General features: G+C 44.3%; 1 protein-coding gene and 1 long non-coding RNA gene across 3 annotated transcripts in view; one reads left to right on the forward strand and one right to left on the reverse strand.

The window, feature by feature from the left end:
* Positions 1 to 23,136, reverse strand: part of SVOP (SV2 related protein) — a 61,188-nt gene that overhangs the window by 3,677 nt on the left and 34,375 nt on the right. For both annotated transcript variants that reach the window (XM_019757466.2, XM_019757465.2), the window contains 8 exons: positions 17,368 to 17,431; positions 15,391 to 15,516; positions 13,434 to 13,562; positions 11,724 to 11,797; positions 9,288 to 9,364; positions 6,112 to 6,219; positions 3,258 to 3,369; positions 2,277 to 2,358 (listed from right to left, as the gene is read on the reverse strand). In XM_019757466.2, coding sequence (XP_019613025.2) covers positions 2,277 to 2,358; positions 3,258 to 3,369; positions 6,112 to 6,219; positions 9,288 to 9,364; positions 11,724 to 11,797; positions 13,434 to 13,562; positions 15,391 to 15,516; positions 17,368 to 17,431 — 772 coding nt within the window. The remainder of the gene's footprint in view (positions 1 to 2,276; positions 2,359 to 3,257; positions 3,370 to 6,111; positions 6,220 to 9,287; positions 9,365 to 11,723; positions 11,798 to 13,433; positions 13,563 to 15,390; positions 15,517 to 17,367; positions 17,432 to 23,136) is intronic.
* Positions 7,429 to 12,640, forward strand: LOC141569256 (uncharacterized). Its single transcript, XR_012492764.1, has 3 exons — positions 7,429 to 7,563; positions 11,841 to 11,904; positions 12,359 to 12,640. It is a non-coding gene; the product is annotated as an uncharacterized LOC141569256 (long non-coding RNA).

A 23,136-nucleotide genomic window follows, 5' to 3' on the forward strand; every position in this document is an offset into this window, starting at 1 on the left:
GTGAGGGAATCACAAGATGCAAGGAACTTGGGTCCCTAAATCACTGTGGGGAAGAACACTGTCGGCCAACCTGGAACGCCCGTATTAGACTGTTTCCTAAGTGAGAAACTTCTGTGGTATCAACACGTTCTGTTCTGGGAATTATGTGTAACAGCAGCTAGCAGGCCTCTGACAAGCACAGGAAGCTTAAAAAGAATGAAAACCCTAAAGAGGAAAAACAAAGCTCATGCTTGATCCCACCCCTCCGAGATAAGCATTGTCACATTTTCATGCATATTCTTCTAGTTTTTCTGTGATTGTATACATATTTGTTTATTTATTCATTCAATGAATAGTTTTTGAGTGCATATCATATGCATTATATGACATTTTAATTTACTCAGTGATACAAGCAACATATAAATATAGAAATACATTCTTGTAAAAAAACCTAAATTCCCTGTTAATCCCCCCCCCCCCCCCGTCTCAGGAAAATTCTCCCCATAGGACTCCACTATTACGAAATTTGGAACCTATCCTCCCCTATGCATTAAAAAATATGGGTATAGAAAATATGTAGCATTGTTTTTAAAATATAGATGGTATCATACTGAGCATACCAGTCTGAAACTTGCTTTTTCCATTCAGCAATATACCTTAAAGCCCTACCCACATCAGTGTACAGACAGCTACCTCATTCTTTTTAACTGGTGTAACTGAATTCCACAGTTGATATTCCACAGTTTACAATTCAGAAGAGACTAATGGACATTATATTGTGCGTGTGTATTATATACATATAATAGAATACAACTATATGTTCTATTTTATAAAAGTAAATATAACACAATGTATTTATATATAGTTATGTATGTTAATATATCAGTAATAAACACATATAATTATATAGTATAATAAAGCACAGTATGTAATAGAGTATAGTATAGTATACAGTATATAGAGTGTATATATACTATATACTATAGTGAAGTACAGTATATTATATATACAGTGTTCCCCCGAAAATAAGACCTAGCCAGACCACCAGCTCTAACGCGTCTTTTGGAGCAAAAATTAATATAAGACCTGGTCTTATTTTTGGGAAAATATGGTATGAGACCCGGTCTTATTTTGGGGGAAACACGGTATATAATATACTGTAGTAGAGTATATGATAGATATTGTATATATGTACTACCGTGTTTCCCCAAAAAGACGACCTAGCCAGACCATCAGCTCTAATGCATCTTTTGGAGCAAAAATATAAGACCTGGTATTACATTATATTATATTAATTATATTATATTGATTATATTATATTATATTATATTATATTATATTATATTATATTATATTATATTAGACCTAGTCTTATTTTACTATAATATATTATATTATATTATATAAAAATTATATTAATTTTTGCTCCAAAACACGCATTAGAGCTGATGGTCTGCTAGGTCTTATTTTCGGGGAAACACGGTATGCAGTATTGTACAGTATAGCACAGTATAATGTAGCAGCTATTAAAAAGAACAAAGTAGATCCATATGTTCTGGGCTCATTGTCTTCCATATTCCTCTCCAGAACTCTCTACGCTTCCCCACCTCATTCTCTGCCCTGGGAGCTGGCCTATGTGGACCACAGAGGGCTCCTTGGCCCTCTGGCGTCTGCCAATGGTAAGCCCCACTGAGACATGGGCAGGAGGTGGGTGAGAGAGGCTGGGGTATTTCCTTTCCTGCTCCTTCCCTTCTAGGTTGCCTCAGGCCACCTGTATCCTTCAACTAACGGTCAAAGCTTCTTTCTACACAACTTTCTTCTGGGACCCTGTAACAGGCCCCTGTCCTCACCCCACCAGTCTTGGATGGTAGCACTGTCCCCAGCCACCCCCACCCCATTGCAAGCTCTGGGCACTGCCCCACATCACTGTAATTTGTCCCTTTATTAAACTCTTCTCAATTGCTCAGTTACTCAATTTGATACAGTCACTAACATATATCAGTAAGTGCTTCGAAAAAAATCTGGAAGAACATTATTCAAGAAGGTTTCCTCTAGGAAGGGGGAATGGGGTCCCTTTTATTTTTGGTTTACACAGCTCGGTAACATTTGGAAGTTTTACATTGAACATATGCTTTTATAAGCAGACAAAAATTGCTGATAGCCTGAAATAACTTAGGGTTTCATAGTTGTCACTCAGACACAAGGACAAATTTCATACCAAGGAGCCTAGGCTGGGTGTGTCTAGAGGCAGAGCTCCCTGCATCTCTGCCCCACCTGCTCCCAGACACCCCTCCTACCTCAGGTGTGTAAACATAGGCCGCTTGGAAGCCTCCAGAAATAAACGCTCTTGCAATGAAGAGTAACAGAGTGAGCATATTTCTAAGGAGAGAAAAAAAGCAGATGAGTAAGGACTGTTTTCTGTCAGCTTGTTTCAGCAGAGTCCTATCTGCCCTGGCAGAATTGAACCCCGGATATTGGCAAAGCCCACCCCCACCCAACACACATTCATGCAGGTACGTGGGCACTCACATCTCTAAAGACTGGCTTTTTAACGTTTATCATTCTCCAAAGCACCAGGCCACAGATGGAAACATCTGTGGTGTCCAGGTTGGGGGCAAGTGACGTAAAGTATCTAAAGTCCAGACAGGACCCAGTGGGGACAGGTAATGAGCCAGGAACCAGCTGAGCTAGAGAAAATCAACTTCTGATCAGGACTTTTAGGATAATCCTGATCCCCAACCCTCTGTCCCATGGTTCCCAGGAAGGTCCCAGAACATCAACATTTTAGGGTCTAAGCTAGGTCTCTAGACCTTCCCCAGATTCCTCATCAGGGCCTCTCAGAGATCAAGAGAGGCCCAGGCCACTTCCATATTTTGATAGAAAAAAAAAGGAGACATGCCCAAAGGGGATTACAAAACAGGACCTAGCTGAAATATTTCCACGGGAACAAATGAACACTTTTTAACCCACACATACATTAAACACCGATATGCATGATCTCATTGGGAGACAAGGTCAAAAGTCTAAATGTGATCATGTTAGAGCAAAACCTGGACCTACGTGCCCTCCTGCTCCCACCCCCATCAGAGGCCCCAACTTTGAGCCTTTGATCTTTTGGTCAGTTTTAAGGCAGCCCAGAGCCTCAGGCTATGAAGGTTGGGGGGATCCCTCAGATGACCCACAGGGGGTGCAATCCACAGCCTGCAGGCTCAAAGAGCCACTGACCACAACCTGAGAAATCAGCCTGCTGGCCAGAGAGAGCTGGTTTCAGGACCCACCTTCCGACACAGATAAACAGCAGGAGGCTGCAGAAGGAGAAGATGGTGAAGCACAGAGCCATGGTCTTCTTGCGGCCCAGGCGGTCAATGATCCATAGAGTCACAAGGACACCTGGCAGGGAGCAGGGACATCATGGCAGGCAGCTTCTGAGGTAGCGCTGAACGACCCTCACCTCCTGGGATTCACACCCCTCACCTTGAGAGTAGGCTGGACCTAGTGACTCGCTTCTAATGGCCAGAATACGGCAAAAGTGATGGGATGTTGCTTCTGAGATGAGGTTAGAAAAGGCTGTGACTTTTGTCTTTTTTTTTTTGCATTCTCTCTCTCCCTGGCTCTTCTCATGCACTTGCCTTGTTGGTCACCTGGCAAGGAACTGAAGGTGGCCTTTGGCCAACAGCCAGTGAGGAACTGGAGGCCCCCTGGTCCAATAACCCTGGAGGAATCAAATTCTGCCACCAACCATGTGAGCGAGTGTGGAAGCAGATCCTGCCCAGTTGAGCTTTCAGATGAGACCGTAGACCCTGGGCGAACCCTTCCACTGCAGCTTTGTGAGATACGCTGGGGCAAAGGACCCTCATAAGCCACTCCCAGGTTCCTGACCCACAGAAACAGAGTAATAGATATGTGTTGTTTTAAGCCACTAAAACTGGGATAATTTGTTACGCAGCAATGGATAACTAATACAGACATCAAGGGGAGCCTAAATAGTGGCACTTGCTAAATCCAGGCAGCGGACTCCTGGGATGGGAGTCAGAAACACATGGGTTCTAAGGCCTCATTTTCCCTCTAACTTGCATGTGGTTTTGGGTTAGTCCCTTGCCTTCTCTGAGCCTGAATTTCTTCATCTGTAAAATGGGATTAAATAAAAATAACACTCCTTATCTCTGTAGAGGCAGTATAGCATATAGTGCTTATTATTATTAATAATTATATAATCTACCGTGTTTCCCTGAAAATAAGACCTAACTGGAAAATACACCCTAGCATGATTTTTTCAGGATGACATCCCCTGAACATAAGCCCTAATGCGTCTTTCGGAGCAAAAATTAACATAAGATCTGGTCTTATTTTGGAGAAACATGGTATTATCTTGTTTAACCATCAACACAACCCTCCAAAAGAAATGCTATTAAATAGCCCCATTTCCCTCATTTATTCAATCAATACATTAAGGGCCTACTATGTGTCAGGAACTGTTCTAGGAGCATGTGATGTGTCAGTGAACACCAACAAAGAACAAAACAATAAACATAATACAGAAGAAGAATCTGAGTTTTAGAAAGCTTAAATCATGGAAGTGGTAAGTGCTTGAAATCACGGAAATGGCAACTGGCAATGGTGAGTTGAACTCCAGAGTCTCTTACTTACTAAGCCATATGGGCAAAGGGTTTTAACAGATAGATAGACAATCAAGTAGAGGAGCGAGGACTCTGGGATCTGGGGTGGGACCACAGGTCTGAACTCTGGCAGCGGTAAGACTCAGTGTCTGAGTTGGGTTTTCCAAGAAGCAGACTCTGAGTGCAAGTATAAAGTGTTTATGTGGGAGGTCATCCAAGGAAACACCAATAGGAGAGTGAAAAAGTGAGACAGGGAAGGGAAGCAACTAATAAAAGTGCGTATCAAGCAACTTACCACTGTGGGCAATTGCTGTTGAATTCCACTAGAGGACTCAGGGAGCCAGTGTGGAACATGTACTTTAGAATTCTCCTGCCCCAATGGGTGAGGAATTTAGGCTATTCATACACCAACTCCCGCAGTTATTGGTTGAAGGCTATTCCCGTGTGTTAACTCCCTGGCATTTCTGGCCACCTAGCTTGCTTTTAGATATGGAGGCTTTCCATTCCTCCCGAATAGCCCTCAGGCACAGAAATGCAGATACTGGCAGCAGCAAATAGCAGGAACAATTCCTGCTATACCCCTCCAAGTCTCAGTTTCTCCAGTTATAAAATGGGAATAATTACACAATGTCACAAGATTAAGTGAGAACGTATGTGTAAAACATTTAGCACAGCGCCTTTTATACAGTAAGCACTTAATGAATACTGAATATTTTTTAAATTTACCAAAAAGCTTATTTATTACTAAATAGATATTATTATCATAATCATTATTCCTTCTAAAGGAAATAGATTGCCTTTTCTTTATGGGCAGCTTTGGATGTTTGACACACCATCGATCCTTTCCAGTGTGACTAGTGTTGGGGGACAGTTCTCCGTGGTTCTCCTATTTCTCCACATCTTCTGAGCAGAGGTCCTAGCTGCCATTTTGTTCCAGGTTATCATGTCAGGGTTGTTTGTATAGAAACAGCCTTGGAAGGTAGAGATACAGTCCCTTTCTAAAGCAAAGGGCAGGTCTATTTATTGTCTGATCTAATAAAGATGATGTCTCTCTCTGGGACAAAGGCTATTTCTGGAAGCCTATTATAAACGAGTTGGGTTCCCAAAGCGTGAGATTCCTCAGCTGTGTTGCAAATCCACTGCATGTGTAGCACCCACTTACTTGGGCCCTTCCTCATCATCTCTGTGGGATTTGGGGCAACAGGAGCTGACACTACCATGCTGTTCATGCTATCTGCTGTGCTACGAGTAATAGTCTTTGGTCTCTGATCCAGGAATCTCACGTCTTCCGCCAGCGTGCGTGAAACTGGGCAGCTTCACTTCTTAGCCTAAAAGTAGAGTAAAATCTCAGCCCCTTCATCGATCTTGACAATTTATAGCTAAGGGTTGAAAAACTAAATCGCCAGCTCCCCTGGAAATGGGATTTGCTTCCAGGTGACACCAGGAATGTGCCACTGAACAGCTGCCACATTCTCAGCCCTCTTTGTCCCAGTCCCACCTCCTCTAGGTCCCTCACCTGGGAATTCAGAGAGGGTGGTCCACAGCAGGTCCATGTAGTCTTCCTCACTCAGGTACTCACAGGCCAGGCTGCATTTTGCCTCTACCGCCTTCTTCCGGCTGGAGACTGGGAAGGAGGAAGAGCCGTGCACAGAGCCTTGAATCCCCCCTCCCGCTCCCCATACCTCTTTCTCTGGGTATGATTTGGTTGGGGTGCTGTGAAAAGAGCCCAGGCTCAGGAGGCAGACAGACTCAGGTTTGAGTTCCAACCAGTAGTGCTACAGCTTCGTCTCTCTGAGCCTCAGTTTCCTCCAAAAACAACTGGGCAAAGTGGTTGAGACGATGCAAGCAGGCTGTGTATATGAATGTGCTTAGCCTATAATTGGCACGTACGAGGTGCTTTTGTGGCTGATAGATTCTAGGGTGACTCCAAAGGTCCCCACCTATATTATCTGCCTCCATTATTTCCTTGATCCCATCTTCTCTCCCTTGCTTTGCTCATTCTACTCTAGGCACACCGGTCCTCTTGCTGTTCCTTCAACAAGTAAGGTACACCCTGCCTCAGGACCTTCGCACTGGCTGCTCTCTCATCCTGAATTGCACTTTATATAGACCCACTACTAATTTTCTCACCTCCTTCAAGCCTTCTCTTACATCTCACCTTCTCACTGAGACCACCCTGCACCACTTCATTTAAAACTTCAACCCACCCACTACCCCCTTGATCAGCCCCATTCTGACCTCTCTGACCCTGTTCTATTATGTTTTTCCTCCACATCATTTGTTAGGAAATAGCATGAAAGACTTTGCAATGGGCAAAAATGTCCTGTCTAAGGCACCCCTATCGATTATCTCTCCTTTCATTATCTTCAAGCTATTTTATAACTTCCTACATGATGGAATACTGATCAAATAACAAATCATTCTTGTCCATCAAAAGGCAAACAGCGTCTGGTGGCGACATAATGGATTATTACTTACACACACTGACAAGTTTTGCCTCTAACTGTGAATCCATTTCAGCATTTCTGATTGCCTGTCTACACGTGTGCTTTGCATTCACCTTTGAAGCAGCTGTAACCTCTTACTGATGTTAGCAGACAATTCTCCATGGGTCACTCATGTTTCTGCATGTTATAGAAGCAGAGGCCACGGCCTTTCCTTGGGACGATCTTTTCAAGGACGTTTGTTTCGCAAACACTCTTGAAAAATAGAGAGTATCTCCCTTTGAAGCAAAGGGCAGGTTTGTTTATGGCCTTCAAAGATAGAGTGTCTCCCTGCAGGGCAAAGGGCAGGCAGGCTTACCATCCAGGATAAAAGATCTGGGTGCCCTGACCTCAGGGGTCCTTTCTTGTAACACAACCCACTGCTTTTGCACGTATCACCTGCCCTTCTTCATGTTGCCCTGTGGGAAGTGGGACTTAAGGAATGGGTGTAAGAAAATGCTGACACTCTCACTACTGCTCTCACTGTGAGTATAAAGTCCTTCGTCTCTGCCCCAGGGGTGTCATGTCCTCTGCTGGCATCTGTGCAAACTGTAAAAGGCTAACTAGTCAGCTTGCAACTAGGTAAAATTTCAGACTTTTCACAGTTCTTAACAACGGATTCATTCATTCATTGATAAGTTAAATGACCTATGTTCATTTTATGATCATGTGACAGGCTTTCACACCTTTTTTTTTTTTACCTTTACTTTAAAGTTTTTCCTTTAACACAATTATCATCTTCCAACACACTATATAATTTCCTTACTTATTACGTAGTCTCTATTTTTCTCTCTCCCCACCAAAATATAAGCTCACAGGGCAGGGATATTTATCTTTTGTATTCATCAATATATATCCTAACAGCTGGTAGGTAGGCACTAAGAAAATACTGAATGAATGATTTGCCCAAAGTCACACAGCTACATGGTGCTAGGACTAAGGCTCCCTGATTTCTGGCTGTGAGCTTGTTTCAGTGTCACTTTCCCACCCAGGTATAAGGAGAGAGCTTTTTAATGGGGTTGGCAAACTATCGCCTGGAGGGCAAATCTGGTCTGCCTGTTTTCGCCTGGCCCATGGGTTAAGAATACTTTTTACATTTTAAAAATCAAAAGATGAATAACATTTCATGACGTGAAAATGGTATGAAATTCAGATTTGGGTTCACAAATGTTTTCCTGAAATACAAGCAAAGCTTGTCCATTTACACATTGCCCATATCTGCTTCTCCGCTACAATGGCAAGAGTTGTACAGCCCAACCCTAAATGTTTACTATCTGGCGCTTTATAGAAAAAATTGCCAATCCCTGCTTTATAACATGCCACTGGAGCCTCTTGTTTTGCTTGAGCAGGTCCACTGTTAGAGCATGCGAATCTTGTTCAATCAATACCAGACCCCAGATCTACAAGTGAGCCACCTCCTCAGGGCAATTAATTTAGACTCTCACAGGCTTTAGTGAGATGTGACTCCACCATCTCATGAAATCCTTATGCCAATAAATAAAACTATTAGCGAAGATTAAAGAGGCTTAATATGAAAAAGATAATTGGGCAAATTCTGCAGACAAGCAAGGACTTGATTCCTTTCTCTCCCATCCTGGGTTCAGTGCTAGGAATCTAGCATCCTCTTAAAGACAGAATGGTTTGAAAGCCCACACATCTGCATAACAGACGTTGCTTTTTATTCGTCCCTTTTGTCCAGTGGTTCCCACCTCCAGCTGCACAATAGAACCACCTGGGAGCTTTTAAAATCCACTAATGTTGGGGCTCCACCCCACAGAGATGCTGATTCAATTGGTCTGGGCATTGTTTAACTGAGATTGTTTAAAAGCTCCCCTAGGTGATTCTGTGGTGTGGCCAGAGTTGAGAGCCAAACTGGCTCTCAGCTTTAATGGGCACCTGAGAATTGCTACACAGCGTCCAACTCAGTGCTGTACTTCATGGAACTTCCACTGTCATCTCACTCCTATCATGACAAGATTGTCCAGGTTCCTAGAGAGAGTCTCGGAACTGCAGTCCAAATCTCCCACGCTCAGATTTTGCAGAAACTTTCTCCCTGGAGTTTGTTGGGCCAAGACAGCTGGGGTAAAAGTCACTGGGACTTGTGCAAGGCCAGGCCCTGTAAGGGCAGAACCTGAGGTGGGTGCATGTGTGTCACTGTGTGTGTTGGGAGGAGGGGTGGTGCACAGGTAAAGAGAGCTTCCATACTCACTACTGCAGACGTCTCCTGCCTGGAAGAGCTCTGTGGTGAGCAGAACTAATCCATAGTAAGAAAATGCATTGGAAAACCTGCCAGGAAGGAAGCAAGAAAGGTAAAGAAATGATCAGAGAAATGCAAGTCTCCTTTCCTTGTCCCCTAGGGAAGGACGTGCATCCACAACAGCAGTGACTCTCTTTGGCACTGACCACACTAGGTTTTCCTGGGGCTGGCAGGCACAAAGCATACTAATAGGACAGAGGGAAGTGATCTTGTGTCCTCTGAAAGGTCAAGAACTGTATTACGTTACACACATGCCACCCCCAAAGCTGTTTACTCATTTGGCAAGGGGCGGGGAGAATTGGGGACCAAAATTTGGAAGAAAACAGTATTGACATCTGTCAGGGCTTCTGGGTTGAGTTGGCCAATGGGGATAGGGAAGAGGCGGGGAATGGTTTAATAACATACGGAACTGGGCTCCAGCTCTGGCCCTGCATTCCTAAGAGCTAAAAAGAAAATGCACAAAGCATTTATTAAACCCCTGCTGTGTGTCCAGTCCAAGTGCAGAGTCTGCAGACTTCTCTAGAGTTTCAGGTTGGAATGACGCAGTTAAATAATTCCCAACCGTCCCAGGTACCGAATACTCAAGTCGGTAGGACCAGAACATTTCCTCCTGTATAGTACAGTATGTGGGAACTCAGTCACAATCAGACACCAATAATTACTTTCCTTGGGTTACAATATGTACTTGCAAATTTAGGGATTTCTGTAGTGCACTAAAATTTGTCTCCACTTTGTTGCTCCAGTATTGGAGTGGTGTCAGCCTAACAGAATCACACACACTCAAAAGACAGATACCCTTAACGCTGTTGCCCCCAACACACCCCCTGCTAAAAATCCTGCAGACTCCACACTTGTACGGGGGACACAACAGGTATTTCATAAATGTTTGAGCAGTTGATTCAGCTCTTAGGACTGCGGGGCAGAGTTCTGTATGGAGTTCTGGAGTTCTGCAAACGGAGCCCAGCTCTGTATATTATCAAAGTTTTTCCCTCCTCTCCCCTACAATTGACCACTTTCACAACACTCCCCTGCTAATTATAATTAGCACCTCTGCTAAAGGTGAATAGGAAAGTTGAGAACTGGTTAGAACAGAACACAAAGTCTTCCCCCGGCCAATTTTCTGCACTGTTAATGCTGTGTACACGATTTGGTAGCAAGAGAATTGAAAGAATAGCGGTAATTTGACTAGTTGTGGAGCTCAAGGCTATTACTCTCTGCAAATGCCCCCTTTCCACCCCCGCCAATGGCTGTTATTTAGAAAGGAGAACAAGATCAGGACTGAAAGTGAGACAGGTTAGTTAGTATGTTGCTAGGGGGGGTGGGGGGGGGCATATCCTGCCAATCCAGGTTCTGGAATGTCTCCTTCACTCCAGGACAAAGATATGAGAATGCGCCTTAAGGTTAATAAATTATCTCAAATCCCTTTCGGCAGACAAAGGAACAGATCCGATAGATAGGAATGGGTTATTTCATTAATCCAGTCAGGATGGGCAAACAGGACAAACCTGATAGATGAATTCCAGTAGAAGCCCCAGCCCCCATCCCCAAGCAGGCAAGGGAAGGTATAAAAGTAAGAACTTTTGCCTCAGTCACTGGGCACCCCCATTTGGGACCCCCCTCCCACTCGGGAACTCTGACCCTTAGCTTTCAATAAACTATCCTCTTTTTAAAACTCTTTGCCTCTCCTGGGTCTGTATTTCCATTCTTTGGTCTCACGAGACACCATCCCAGCCCACACCCAGAAACCGCCGGCAGATCCAACATCATTTACATCAAAAGTTCTAAGAATGCCCATGTTGACCCAATCAGTGGTTCCCAAAATATGGGCCCTGTGCACTGGTGATACCCAAGGCAATATGGGCAGTGTAGGAAACTGATACAGCATAAATATGAAATTTCACTGTGAAAAAATTACCTTTTAAGTTTCTTTCAATTCTTTTGATTGAGTCCTAAGGCTTACTTAAGTGATGAGTTACTTATGTTAATGAGTCGTTAGCACCTCCCCTCTCTGTCTGTCTGTCTCTTAAACGCAGTCACTCAGTGCCTTGGCAAACCATCAACCTAACTACTTTTTACTGTATTTCTTTAAGAGCACCTACTATCTATGGCCTGAGATTGAAGCTTTTTTTCTTTAAAGCAGACATCTAGTTTCCTTTAAAAATGCATTTATTTGAGCACAAAGTAAGTCAAATTAAAGAAAAAGACTAGGGAAATAACTAACTAGTACAGGTGATATCTGGATAAGACAGAAGTCAGGAAAAGTGATGTTCAAACTACTAAATTTTGCAAATGCTGCCCGAAATAAAAAAGTTGCCTGTGTTTTGTGTTAAAATGAAACCCAAAATAGCACAGATAAAGGGGATCAAAGTGTCAAGAAATGGCTCTTACCATATAAACCACAGCAACAAGGTTGTCCATTTAAAGTGGGGCGTGAAAAGGTCCCTCATTTTGCCTCGGTCTTCCTGTTTCAAGATAAAACATGTGGCTTACTCTCCTCGCTTCCAGATATGTGGCCACTGGCTGCTGGCTGGAGACCCGTGGACCCCCATGGCTGAGATGGAGGTTTCTGGTAGGCTGGACACTCAAGCTCCAAGAACCCAGGACCCAAATCCACAGCATTCAGTCCCCCAGCCCAGTGCAGCCGATTTGGCCCCTTCAGCCAGGACCAGGCAATGTCCAGAGGCTTGATTCCCAAGGATAGAGACATTCCGCCCCCTACCACCTCAACCAGGAATCCTAAAGCTGGGAAGCAGACCCCTCCGGGATTGGCCCACTGCTGAGGGCTCTGAGGTGGTCCCATGGATGCAGAGAGCAGAAAAGTAGTTCAAAGAGTGTCCAACTGTTTCATGCCTCATCCCTAGCTCTAGGTCAGGGTGACAAAAATTAATATGCTGACAGTCAATTCACCAAAAGCCAATATGCCAAAAGACTGATTAGCTAAATGACCCATTTGCCAATTTCATATAATTTGCTAATTTATCCAAATCTTTCCCTTACAATGTTCTTTTAAAAATATATTCTAGGGTCGGCCCGGTGGTTCAGGCTATTGGAGTTCTGTGCTCCTAACTCCAAAGGCTGCCGGTTCGATTCCCACATGGGACAGTGGGCTCTCAACCACAAGGTTGCCAGTTCAATTCCTCGAGTCCATCATGGGATGGTGGGTTGCAACGCCCCCTGCAACTAGCAACTAGCAAAGGCAACTGGACCTGGAGCTGAGCTGCGCCCTCCACAACTAAGATTGAAAGGACAACAACTTGATTTGGGGGGGAAAAAAAAAGTCCTGGAAGTACACACTGTTCCCCAATAAAGTCCTGTTCCCCTTACCCAATTAAAAAAATATATATTCTATGACTGATTATAGTCTTAGATATATTTAATGAACATATTTTCCTTAGTAGCAGTTTGAGAAATGCTTACTTATTTGAAAATGCCAAACCCCTCCTTTCAATTTGGTGATACTCCATTCAGTTCTTTTTGCATAATATAGAAACAATCAGAAATATAATTTTATTTTAAAAAATAAACGCCTTGTAGGATCTGTTGTTCGCCTAAGGGTTTTCGGCCTGGACGAGGGCTCGGACTGGCTCCCTTCTCCCCCACAGGAGCGGTGCGCATGCGCATGCAGAAGGTGCTCCTAAATCCTCACTGTGGTGGATTCCCTGACGGTATTGTCACCTGGAGCGATGCACCATCCATTATGGACATCCACCCAGGCGTGGTGTGGCGGCCTGGATCTAAGTCTTTCTAACGTGGTTTTATCGTCCAGCCTTTGCCCATCAATCACATTTGCTAATCAGACTTCACGGGCGCTGAAAGGTGAAACCCAAGCAAGAGTAGTTACAGGACCCATGAGCGGACGCTGCTTTTACATTTTCCTAATCACTAGCTAAGTTCTCCAGGTGGCCCTTTCAGGACTTGGCAGTGAAAATACAGAGACTAGAGTTGCCCGATTGCCCTTGCCGGTCCTGCCCACTGCACCCCCATCCACTCCACGTACACGCAGGAGCACACAGACACGCATGCCCACCCAGGTACACGCGCAGCACAGCCCTGCACACACAGGGACAGCAAACCACAGTCAGTGGGCCAGGCACTGACCTGTCTGGAGATGATGAGTTTCCCCAGCGGCATGGGGGCTCCATTTTCCGTTGCTATCCTCTTCAAGGTGGCGATGGCCTTTTCCTGGTTCCCGGACAGCACATCATACCTTGCACTCTCTGGCAGCCACTGTGGGAGACAGGGGACCCAAGCATGGCTGGTTAAGGCAGAACAGAACACTGGGTCCCAGAGACATACTCATCTGTGTGTGGAGAAGGTAAGGATTGGGGCTTTGGAGCCAGAGAACTAGCCTCAAATCCTGGCTCTGCCATTGAGTATATTGGTGGTGTGACCTTGAGCAATTACTTGACCTCTCTGTGCCTCCATTTCCTCATCCACAAAATGGGGATAATAATAGATCTACCTCTTAGGGTTGCTGAGAGGATTAAGGGTGATGCAGACAGAGCTTAGCACAGTGCTTAGAATGGGGTAATATAGTCATTATTGTTGCCGTTCCTGGTCCTATTATTTGGTGCTGCTGTCAGTGTTCAGGTGAAGGTTGAATTACATTAAGACTGCTACAAAAAATATATATATATATTTTGAAAAAAAGAAAAATGACCGCATTATCCTCATCCTCATCATCATCATCCCCATCTCTCAGGAAATTATACCTCATTTATGTTTAGCATTATCTTGTAAACTCAGTCTAAGAGACAGAAAAAAATCAGAAAGACCTTTAGGCCTAATGGAGTCCCAACCCCAACTAATTATATAATCTGTGAAATGAGACAGTGTGAGAGTTGGAGAAAGAAGATCTGGTTCAGATTAGTTCTGTTGCTTATTTGCTGTGTGCCTTTTGACAAGTCAGTCAACCTTCCTGGGCCTCAGTTTCCTCATCAGTGAAATGAGAATGTAGCAGAGATTGCTAATGTCCATTCAAACTCATGCTTCCCTTTCCATAGTATAGAATTGTCCTTGGATATGGCTACGTGGCCCCTCTTTCATCTAGGCGAGACATGCCATGTGACATGCTTTCACCAATGGCCTATGAATGGAATATTCCTGGCCAAGGGTTTAGGACGTTGAGTGTGTGTCTCCACCCACCCTTCTCCAGTCTGCAGGCAGATGACGCCACAGCCCTGCAGAATGACCGAGCTCCAAGCTTGAAGGAACCTAGACTGGGAATCACATTGCCAAACAGGATCACCCCTTCTAGATTGCTATGCGAGAAATAAACTATTGTGTTAAGTTACTGAATATAGGAGCTTTATTTGTTACAGCAGCTGGCGTCACCCTAACTGATATAGGAGTTCATCATAGCCTTACCGCCTGTGGTAATTGGGAGGAATACATATGATAATGCACGTAAAGGGTCTAGCACACAGCCTGCTACTCAGACAATACGGATTGTCATTACCAGGAGTTATTATATTATTTACCATAGAGGAGACTTACCTGCCTAAAGGCTTATTTTGGGGCCCACTGCCTGTGAAGTGTTTCCTGCATCTGATCTACACATGAAATGATACATCTGTGGCATGATCTCCCTGGGGGGTGTAATTGATGCAGAGCTGAGATGGAGAGATCATTTGAGCCCCTAGACCTAGCCATGTCTGAAGCCAGAGATTTAATCCTCTGCCGTGTGTCTATCTCCCTGTTTTACTGAAGCCAGTTTGAATTGGGTTGCTGTCACTTGCAACTTAAGAGTCCCACCTATTCCGGTACAGTCCCCTTAAGTATAGATCTTACAGTGGAGGGGACAAGGAACCCCGTCCCCTAAAAAACATTCTGTTCTCTCTCTAAAAAACATTCCAGTGGTGTCTGTCTGGAGGAAACCCAGGACCCCATGCTGGCCCTACCCCCAGGCCCTGTTCCTTTGGCTCATTTTCTGACTTAAAAAAGTAATCTTCAAAGGTGGCTTTGGTGGCCTTCTCCACCCCCTCTCCACCAAAATACAGTAAACAGCGGCATGAGGTCACGTGGCAGAGGTTGAGATCTCTTCAAAGATACCTACAAAACACAGGACAGCAAAGAGGAGCAGCGGGACGGCGGAGAGGAGGAGCAGCCAACGCCAGCCCAGGCTGGGCATCACGAACACAGCCAGGATAACCTCGAACACTGTCCCGATGGCCCAGAACACCTGGCACAGGAGAACGGGGGTTAGTGATGGAGCCAGCACCGGCAAGGAGCAATTTCAGGGTCATCGTACACAAGGTGATCCCCAAGGGGCCCTTGGGGTCCACGAGGTCAGAATGGTCATCACTTTTCCTGGGGTCCATATGGTTGAGCCAGAGCCGCCATCTTGTACATCTCCCGAGAGTGCCATCCACAATGCATAATATTTGTGTGGTGCCGATGGGACTGTGCAAGGGGGTGGCTCTGGTTACGGAGATCGATATGATCAACTACTGTGCGAGGCCAATGTGGTACTGGACATGTTGGTTTTTGTCTACTGACACCCATTTCCCCTACCAAACAGTACCCCAGTATCCTTTATCAGAACTGCCCCCTCTGGGGCTGAATATCTTCTGTTTGCCTCTCCGAGTCACACTCCATCCTTCTTTGTATGGACTGCATCCACAGGCTTCCAGTCCTTCAGCTTCCCATTGGGTGCAGCCCATGGGGACCCTCCTAGGGAGGGAGGGGCGTTTATTCATCTGGCTCCCTCTCTGCAGGGTGGTCATGGGCTGGCTGTATCCCTCACCTGAAGGTCACAGCTCCTGTCTAACCGCCCTCACCCTACAACTCATTCCCCGCCCCTCCTGCTAATTACTCCCTTGCTTTGGCTCTTCAGGCCTGGATGGTAACACCCCTGCAAGGACTTTATAAATAGTCCCTCTGGGGAACCCTCTTCAAATTATCCTAATTTGAGTACGCTGTTTTCTGTTGTGACCCTGAGTCTACAACTACTTATTGTCCATTCCAAAACTGGTCCTTCAGCTACCCCAACAGTTCTGGGAGCCCTCAAGACTTTCCTAAACCCCGCTTTGCTTCAAGAAGCCACAGTCCCTTTCTGTTGCTGACAACTAGGGTGATAGTCAAAATGTCTAAGTACTGGGAGAGCACTGACCAATCAGAACGGACACGGGCTATACCCTTCCCCCATCCCCCACCATGAGTATGCCAGAAGTTTACTCTTTAGTTGCTGGATCATGAAGAGTTCTAGGTGGGTGTCAGGTAATGAGGGGTCATCAGTGTTCAGGATCAGCTGTCACAGATGCACTTCAATATTTAAACGACTGTTTCCTCCATACCAGCGAGGACCCGCTGGCTACCATCCCGCCTGATCAGGGTTAGGTGCCGTCAGGATGGTGAAGTCAGGCTGGGCGGGGTCAATGTGATCAATAGCATCGTGTGGTCATGGTGACTAGGGAGGTCAGAGTGGCCTCACAGTCCCCACTGTGGGCGTTGGTGTCCAGCAGGGACAAAGAAACCATCCCGCCACTGCATGGAGCAGGGGCCGTTGGGCAGCTACGTATTTGCGCTGAGATCTTCCAGATAATAGTTGGAACATGGGTCACAGGACCCTGGGAGAAGGGGGGCTTGAGAGGGACTGGCTGGGCCAAGAAAGTTTTAAGGCAGCCTGCAACCCGCCGAGGTGACCAAGAACAGGGATCTCAGACAAGACACGGGTGAATCTGGATACAAACAGGGGTCGAAGGTGATGAGATGGGTGGGGTTGGGGAAGTAGGAAGACTTTGCTGCACCTCTCAGCACTAACTCTCAGACAAAAGCCATTTCCAGTTCAAGAACGACATGCCACCATTTTTTAAAGGGATAGTAGATTGAATTTTTCTTGCCAGTTGAAGGACTTACCCGTATTTCAAAACAACCATGTCAAAAATCAATATACCTGATCCGTTTAAGTCTCTGCATAGTGAATCTGTTATATTTTTCTTAAACTCCCTTTGCCTTGCCCTGTGGCTTACGACACCTGAGAACCTCCTGCCAAAAACTGAGAATTCTCCAGAAACCCAGCTACCCTCCTTACCTCAATCAGCAAAATACACTTAGCTCTGGCTTTCATGGGAAGGAACTCAGCGTACAGCGTCACCCTGGGAAAGTAAAGAGAGAGAAAAGGGGTTAAGGTCAGGACGGAGTGGGGAGATGGCTACAGCTTTCTGAATTTCTAAACCAACATGCCTCTGAGTGTGATCCATGGGTCACTCACATCAGAATTTCCTGGGATTGATGACTTTATATGTAGATCCCCAGGTCCCACCCCAGACCTTCAGAAACAGATTCTCAGGGGTGGGGCTCTGACCTACACATTTGAAAATAACTCCCCATATGAGTCTCAAATTTAATCATTGCTACCATCAAGCCCTCCTCACAAGCCCATGAATCTAGGGGAAAATAAGGTGGTGAGATGATGGGCAGCTCCTTTCTAGAGCCTTTCCTCAGGTTTTCCCTCCCGCTCAAGTCCTGAATAATCTTAAGGAGGACAGGCCTTTCCTTCTGTAAGATGCCCCTCATCTTGGGTCCATCTGATATCTCCTTGTGACCAGATTCAGGCCCTGTTTTCTTGGCAGGAACCCCACAGAAATGATGCAAACTTTTCCCAAGGCCTGAAATCAGGGTTACATGAGGTCAACCCATCGTATCACGGGTGATATTAACCTTCATCACCGGATCAAGTTGGTGTTTGACAGATTTCTCCACCCTAAAGTTACCATTTCAACTTTGTAGGGGAACATTCAGAGATTATGCCGATATCCTCTTCTCTACAGAACCTCTACACACCAAGTTATGCATCGCATCTATTAACCATTTCTGCCTGAATCAGCCACCACAATGATGGTAACAAATAGCATTTTTATTTCCATTATTCCATCTACATCTACTAGTTCACATCCTACTATAAGAAAGAGCTTTCCCTGCTCCCCTTTATCTGTCTATCTATCTACCTATCTGTCTGCCTGCCTATTTATCCATCCATCCATTTCTGTCTCTCCATTTCTCAATCTCTCTCTCTCTAGCCACACCATACATGGACACCATACATCTATATGTGTTTCTATATCTATCTATCTGTGTATATGTATTTTTTAAAAAAACAATGAGTTCATACTGATACTTTCAATTCCAGCCCAACCACAAGGTTGGGTTCTTTCTAACTTTCCCAGTTTCCACGTTGGTAATTCCCTTCTCCAACACCGAGAAATCGGGGTCTCATTATCTTCAGTATATTTACTTATCGGTTCAGTCGATGTACTTGTTTGCTCAATGTTACCAATGTTTTCACTGCACTGGCAGCCTCCTCCATCCACTGCCTCCATTGGCCAGACTGGGAAGAGAAGGAAACGTGTAGACCACATCCCCATGCTGCCTTCCGTTTTGCCAGGAAAGGAGGCCTTCTCTTTTCCCTCAACGCCCATTTAAGTCAGGCATCTGAGCTACTCAGTGGCCTCACATTACTGTCCTGGATCCTTATAAGGGAGGTGGGGGTCGAGGGAAGCTAACTCCCATGAACTCTTCAGAGGCAGATGGTGCTGGTGACCCATCTAGATTTCCCGGAATCTCTTTACTAGGTCAGTGTGCTCACCTCCCAGCTGCTGCTGCTAACGGCCCATGCTTGCAACCCTCTCTTAGGATTGCTCGTAAGTTATTGTAGCTGCCTCATCTGGGAGCTACACCCCTTCAGAGAGCTGGCTAAAGACTGGTGTTGCGTATAAAAAGCCCATCCTCTTTACCTCAAGGTGGGACAGACCCCTCTGGAACAATGAACACTCCTGAGTCCCCTGTGGGATCAGGCTGAGTCTAGACTTCACCTGAAACATATCCTTGCTTAACTTCTTCCCTTCACGTTTCTTGCATCTTTCACTTTTTTCCAGGTTCCTCCTGAGAACATTCCCTGAATAAACCACTTGTACAAGAATCGCTGCCTCAGTCTGTCTGTTTCTATGGAAACCAACCTACAACACCTTGCCCTGTAGAGCATCTAACTTGCTGAAAGTTGGCCTCAGCCATACCATGGAGATTTAGAAACAGTTTTGTCACCAGTAAAAGTCCTTCTTAGGGTTATGACAAAAGGCACCTCTGCCCAGAGAAGGAAGAGGATTCCTCACGAGCTTCAGAGGAAGGCTGGGGCTTTCCTCTGATATACTCTATTTAGAGACAAGTTCAGATATAACTTGTCAAATGTTCAGATATAACTTGTCAAATGTTCAGATATACTCTGTTTAGAGACAAGTATGAAGAAAAAGTCAATGTCATCTGGTCTCAACCCACAGTGTATTTTATTATATTTCCTCTCTCTGTCCTGATTCATTCATTCATTCATTCATTCATTCATTCATTCTCTCTCTCTCTCTCTCTCTCCCTCTCTCAACCCGTGGCTGAGATCATACTCAAGAATTATGAACCCTATTTCTTATTTGATTTATAAATATTTCCATGCTATTTTAAATCCTCTTACACACATATATTCTATCATATGCATGAATAATAGCTACCTTTAATTGAGGACCTACTATATGCCAAACACTGTTCTAGATATTTCACATGGATTATCTATTCCATTAAGCACTGCAAGTGAATGAGCATAGGTAAGCATGATTTCCATTGTGTGTGTGTGTGTGTGTGTGTGTGTGTGTGTGTATCTTTAACCTCCATTTTCATATTTGTGTCTATCTATGTCAGATAAGTTGTTAGTTGACCAGGATCACCCAACTAGTAAGTTACTAAGTGGAAGAGCCAAAATTGTAACCCAGGTCTGTCCTTACTGTGTAACCCATCAATCACTTCCCTATTTGGATGGTGTCACAATTATAAACAATACTTCAATAAACATCTTTAAGCTGAAATCTCTGTCTTCATATGAGGTTTCCTTGGGATAGATTCCTGTAAGTAGAATTTAAGTTAAAGAGTATGTATATTTTTAAGACATACATATGTATATACTCGTATATACCAAAGTAGTTCCCAAAAACATTGTTCGAATTTGTATTCCTACAAGCACCTCTCTCAACAAAAAACATTAGGAATTTTATTAACTCAGCTTTGAAAACAGGGACCAAGATTACAGTGGCTGCACAAGATTACAGTAATCACCATGAGTGACTTCTTTGACATTTTATTCTATTCTCCAAAAGGTGTGCTTATATTATTTTAAAAAATCAATAACAATAATAATAATAAAAAAATGAGAAGTATGTTTACCTTTACCTCACCAAATTAAAGCCAAACTACTAACCTTGCAAAAATGTGCAAAAGCATATTCTACGGGTAAAGCTATTCCTGTCCTTACCTGTCAAGGATGTCTTTTTATAATGAACCTATCCCCTGCAGTCTATTTTTTAAGTTACAGAAGTAGCACACGAATGCATTCTCATTGTAAGACAATGTAGCAATGTACAAGTATACACAGTATATGATGGTCCTTCCTCTTCCTCATAACTCTTCTTCCATTCCCCTCCTCCAAAGCCATTATTACAGGAGTTTGCAATCTTCCAGACCCTTCTCTATGTAAACAAATAAATACATTTCAGCAAAATGGTATGTTTCTTTTTTCTTCAATTCTCTTCCCCTTCCTCCCTCTCTCCCTTCCTTCCTTCCTTCCTTCCTCCCTCTCATCCTTCCTTCTTTCCTTTCTTAACACATGCAGCATACTGTCAGGGTTCCATCCATCCATATGCCTCGACTCTTACCGCTTGCTTCCGTGCACGCCACTAAACCTCCAACTGCCAGTACCTGTCACTCTTCCCTGAGTGCTTTCTCTGGTCATTAAAAGTTGCTTGGCCAATATGTGTGGCAGATCGTAAATGCCAAAGAATTTAAACTTCCCAGGAGTGGCCCTCAATACATCCTTGAATGGGATAATTTGGAGATGTATGCTGCAGAGTCTCCCAGAGTAAACTACTACAGTTGACCCTTGAACAACACCAGTTTGAATGGGGTGGGTCCACTTATATGCCAATCAGGGTCCTTCATATCCGCTGGTTTCACATCCGCAGATTTAACCAACCTCAGATGGAAAACGATTTTTACATTCCCAACAGCAGTTTCCCATTCATGGATAGAAAATACTGTTTGTCATCCGTGGTTGGTTGAATCAATCTGAGAATGCAAAACCTGCATGTAGGAAGGGCCGACTGTAAAGTTTTGGGGGAGCCAAAAGTTATACCTGGATTTTTTACTCTGCTGGGGTGGGCGCCCCTAACCTCTGCGTTGAGTCAACTATACTTGCTCTTGAATTTGTCAGGATCTGTTTCCAATAAGACAGTTTGGAAATCTTTCCATATTAATATACGTAGCTCTGCCTTATTTTTTAACAGCTGCAACCCTGTTGATTAATACTTAGATTGTGTTTTCAATTTCTTTTTTTTTTTTTGCAACCTATGCCACAAGAAACATTTTTTCTGTAATTGTGGTGCCCCACACTTGGCCATTATTCATAGCAGTTCATAATGCAAATGAGCTGTTTGATCTCCATCCAAAGTATGATTATTACAATCACACTGAAGAATGAGAGAATGAGCAATGAAATTAGCAATGGCAAGCAGCAGCTGAGACTGGTGTAAATAAACCGCTACTGCAAATAACCACATTTACAACATTTTGGCAATTAGAGAGTTACCATTTGGATCACGTGCTTGGGAAGAAATGACCTGTGATCTCCAATGGCATTTGTACTTCGTCTTTGGAGGAAAGATCAGTGCCCAGGACAGGTTGTGAGCAAGCTCATTCTAGACACCAATCTGAAAAACCTGAGGCAGTTTTCAAAGTAGAACAGGTGGGCAGCTACCTGGGGTATGCGTCTATAGGAGCAGCCAAAACACAAATAGGATGCCAGTGAACGAAAGTTTCCATCCCAGCCTTTTAGGTAAGTGGCATTTCTGCTAACGTACACAGCACCCTCTACTGGAAATAAGAAGTGATGTGCCTGGATACCCACCTGTATCTTGTATTTTTTGTGTAAGGCACTAGGTGCAATTAGAGGCAGTTATCTTTTTTTTTTTTTTTGGAGCTTATTTACGTTCTTTAAAATGTCTACAACAAAAATATATTGTTTGTAATGAAAAATAAAATCACATATACCTCCCTTGCTTGAACTAAAGTCTCTTTCTTCTTCATGTTGCTTCATAAAGAAAATGGAATTATTTGGCAACCTAAATGGGATTTTTCTTTCCTGCTTTAATTAAAGAGAGAAGCACCCATCCTACATTCGTAAAATGATCTCCAAATCAGTACCAGGGACCCAATGATTTACTAGGACCTTCTGACTATGTAAGCTCACAACTCTTTCCCAGTATTTGTTCAAATGGAAGAGCTTTGACACTAGACAGACCTGGATTTGAACCCAGTTTCTCCACGTGGTAGGTGGTTTGCGAAAGTTGCCCCACTATTTTTCCTTCCTGTATCTATGCTCCCTTGCAATGTGACTTTGCAGCTCATTCCATGCAGAGTCTATTTCTCTATCCCTTGAATCTGAGCCTTTTGGCTTGCTTTTGATCAACAGAATGTAGGAAAAGTGGTGTTGTGCCAGTTTCACGCTTAGGCGTCAAGAGGCTTTGTGGCTTCTGCTTGTTGTCCGGGACTCTTGCCCGGGTACCATGTGACCAGGTACCCAGGCTAGCCAGCTGGAGGATGAGATGCTTGTGGAACAAGAGGAGTCAGCTGTGGCCATGCTAGCCTAACCTGCCCCCATCCAACTCACCAGTTGACTGAAGACATACCGTGTTTCCCTGAAAATAAGACCTAGCCGGACCATCAGCTCTAATGGTCTTTTGGAGCAAAAATTATGAGACCCGATGTTATG

The sequence above is a fragment of the Rhinolophus sinicus genome, linkage group LG16 (genome assembly GCF_036562045.2).
Source record: "Rhinolophus sinicus isolate RSC01 linkage group LG16, ASM3656204v1, whole genome shotgun sequence".
Lineage (NCBI taxonomy): Eukaryota > Metazoa > Chordata > Mammalia > Chiroptera > Rhinolophidae > Rhinolophus > Rhinolophus sinicus.